The following is a 1,868-nucleotide window of genomic DNA, read 5'->3' as shown; positions in this document are numbered from 1 at the left end:
CCTTTTTCTTTTCTTTTTGTGCACTACTATTAGCTACTGTTGTGAGCAGGACATTTTTAGGCATTGTTATTTTTTTCAAAACAGCCACACACACACACACACAAAAAAGCAAACTCCATGCAGAAATGTAAAATTAGAAATTTCACTCTGTTTGACAGTTATCAGGAGTTTTAAGGGCAAGTTGTGAGGAGGGAAGACAGGATGAGCAAGGAGTGAGCGGATGGTCTTTGCATTTTTTTTCACTGTCTATCATCATCATCATCAACATCCTAAATTCTATTGCCTTTATTTTTTTCCAGCACACGTGAGATGGGAGCCTGTCCCGTCCAGTTGCTCAGCTCCACATTTCCCGCTGTGACGGGGAGGAAAAAAGCAGAAGACTACACGTCTGTGAGCATTTTGGTGATGTTTACATAGTTTGTGTTGGCCAGCGTGCAGTTGGCCGTCTTAAGGTTCTCCTCCTGAATGTCCTCGCGGCTGTTGTTCACCGCCTCCTGGATCTCCATATAGTCCGATTTACTAATGGTGGAGCCGCTCCGGCTCTTCTGCAGCTCCTCGGCCGAATCGGCTTTGGGCACGTTGACCTGCAGGTACTGCGCCTGTTCTTCGCCTTCAGTCTCGCGGTGATAGAAGTAGTTGAAGTTGGACACAATGACAGGCACGGGCAAGGCAATGGTCAGCACACCTGCAATGGCACAGAGGGAGCCCACGATCTTGCCACCGATCGTCGTTGGGACCATGTCGCCGTAGCCGACTGTTGTCATGGACACCACCGCCCACCAGAACGCATGCGGGATGCTTTCGAAGTGTGACTCGGGCTCGTCTGCTTCGGCGAAAAAGACGGCGCTCGAGAAAAGTATGACCCCTATGAAGAGGAAGAAAATGAGCAGGCCCAGCTCTCTCATGCTGGCTTTCAGGGTCTGACCCAAAATCTGAAGTCCCTTGGAGTGACGGGAGAGCTTGAAAATTCTGAAGACTCGCACCAAGCGGATGACCCTGAGAATGGCTAAAGACATGGCTTGCTGACCCGCCTGACCATCGTCTGGCTTTTCTGCGAGCTCTGTGCCAAGAGTGATGAAGTATGGGATGATGGCAACAATATCAATTATGTTCATTATATTACCAAAAAAGCCCGCTTTGCTGGGGCAGGCAAAGAAGCGCACTAGAAACTCAAAGGAGAACCATATGATGCAGAGAGTCTCCAGGATAAAGAAGGGGTCAGTGAAGTAGGTGGAATTATAGGTGAAGATTGTGGTGTTGGTCTCGGGTGAATAGACTTTCGTGTGAGACTTGTGCAAATCGTCATCGTCATTGCGAAAAATGGGGAGGGTCTCCAAGCAGAAACTGACAATAGATATCAGGATAACCATGACAGAGATTATGGCAATAATCCTAGCAGGACCTGAGCTCTCTGGATACTCAAACAGCAGCCATACCTGTCTCTGAAACTCATTATCTGGAAGAGGCCGCTCCTCCTCCTTGACGAACCCCTCGTCTTCTCTGAATATCTCGATGGCTTCGTCGCCGAGCTCGTAGAACCGAATCTCCTCTGAGAAAATATCAAGGGTGACGTTGACCGGCCTTCTTAGCCGGCCCCCTGACTGGTAATAATACAATATGGCGTCAAAGCTGAGTCTGTTCCTGTCGAAAAAGTACTCGTTCCTCAGCGGGTCAAAGTACCGCATCCTCTTTTTGGGGTCCCCCAGCAGAGTCTCAGGGAACTGGGAGAGGGTCTTGAGTTGAGTCTCAAAGCGCAGCCCTGAGATGTTGATGACCACCCTCTGACAACACTCATGGTCGGCCTCCGGGTCGTAGTCCTGCGGGTGTGCAGCCGCCTCGTCAGAGGTGTCGCCGGTGGCTACAGTCAT

General features: G+C 49.9%; 1 protein-coding gene across 1 annotated transcript; it reads right to left on the bottom strand.

The window, feature by feature from the left end:
• Window positions 1–380: 380 nt before the first annotated feature.
• LOC142955349 (potassium voltage-gated channel subfamily A member 2) lies at window positions 381–1,868 on the bottom strand. Its single transcript, XM_076096842.1, has one exon. The coding sequence runs from the start codon at window positions 1,866–1,868 to the stop codon at window positions 381–383; it is 1,488 nt and encodes a 495-aa protein (XP_075952957.1).

Source organism: Anarhichas minor, unplaced genomic scaffold (genome assembly GCF_050575085.1).
Source record: "Anarhichas minor isolate MPS153535 unplaced genomic scaffold, ASM5057508v1 ptg000023l, whole genome shotgun sequence".
In the NCBI taxonomy this organism is placed as follows: Eukaryota; Metazoa; Chordata; class Actinopteri; order Perciformes; family Anarhichadidae; genus Anarhichas; species Anarhichas minor.
This window is presented reverse-complemented; position numbering and strand designations above follow the sequence as displayed.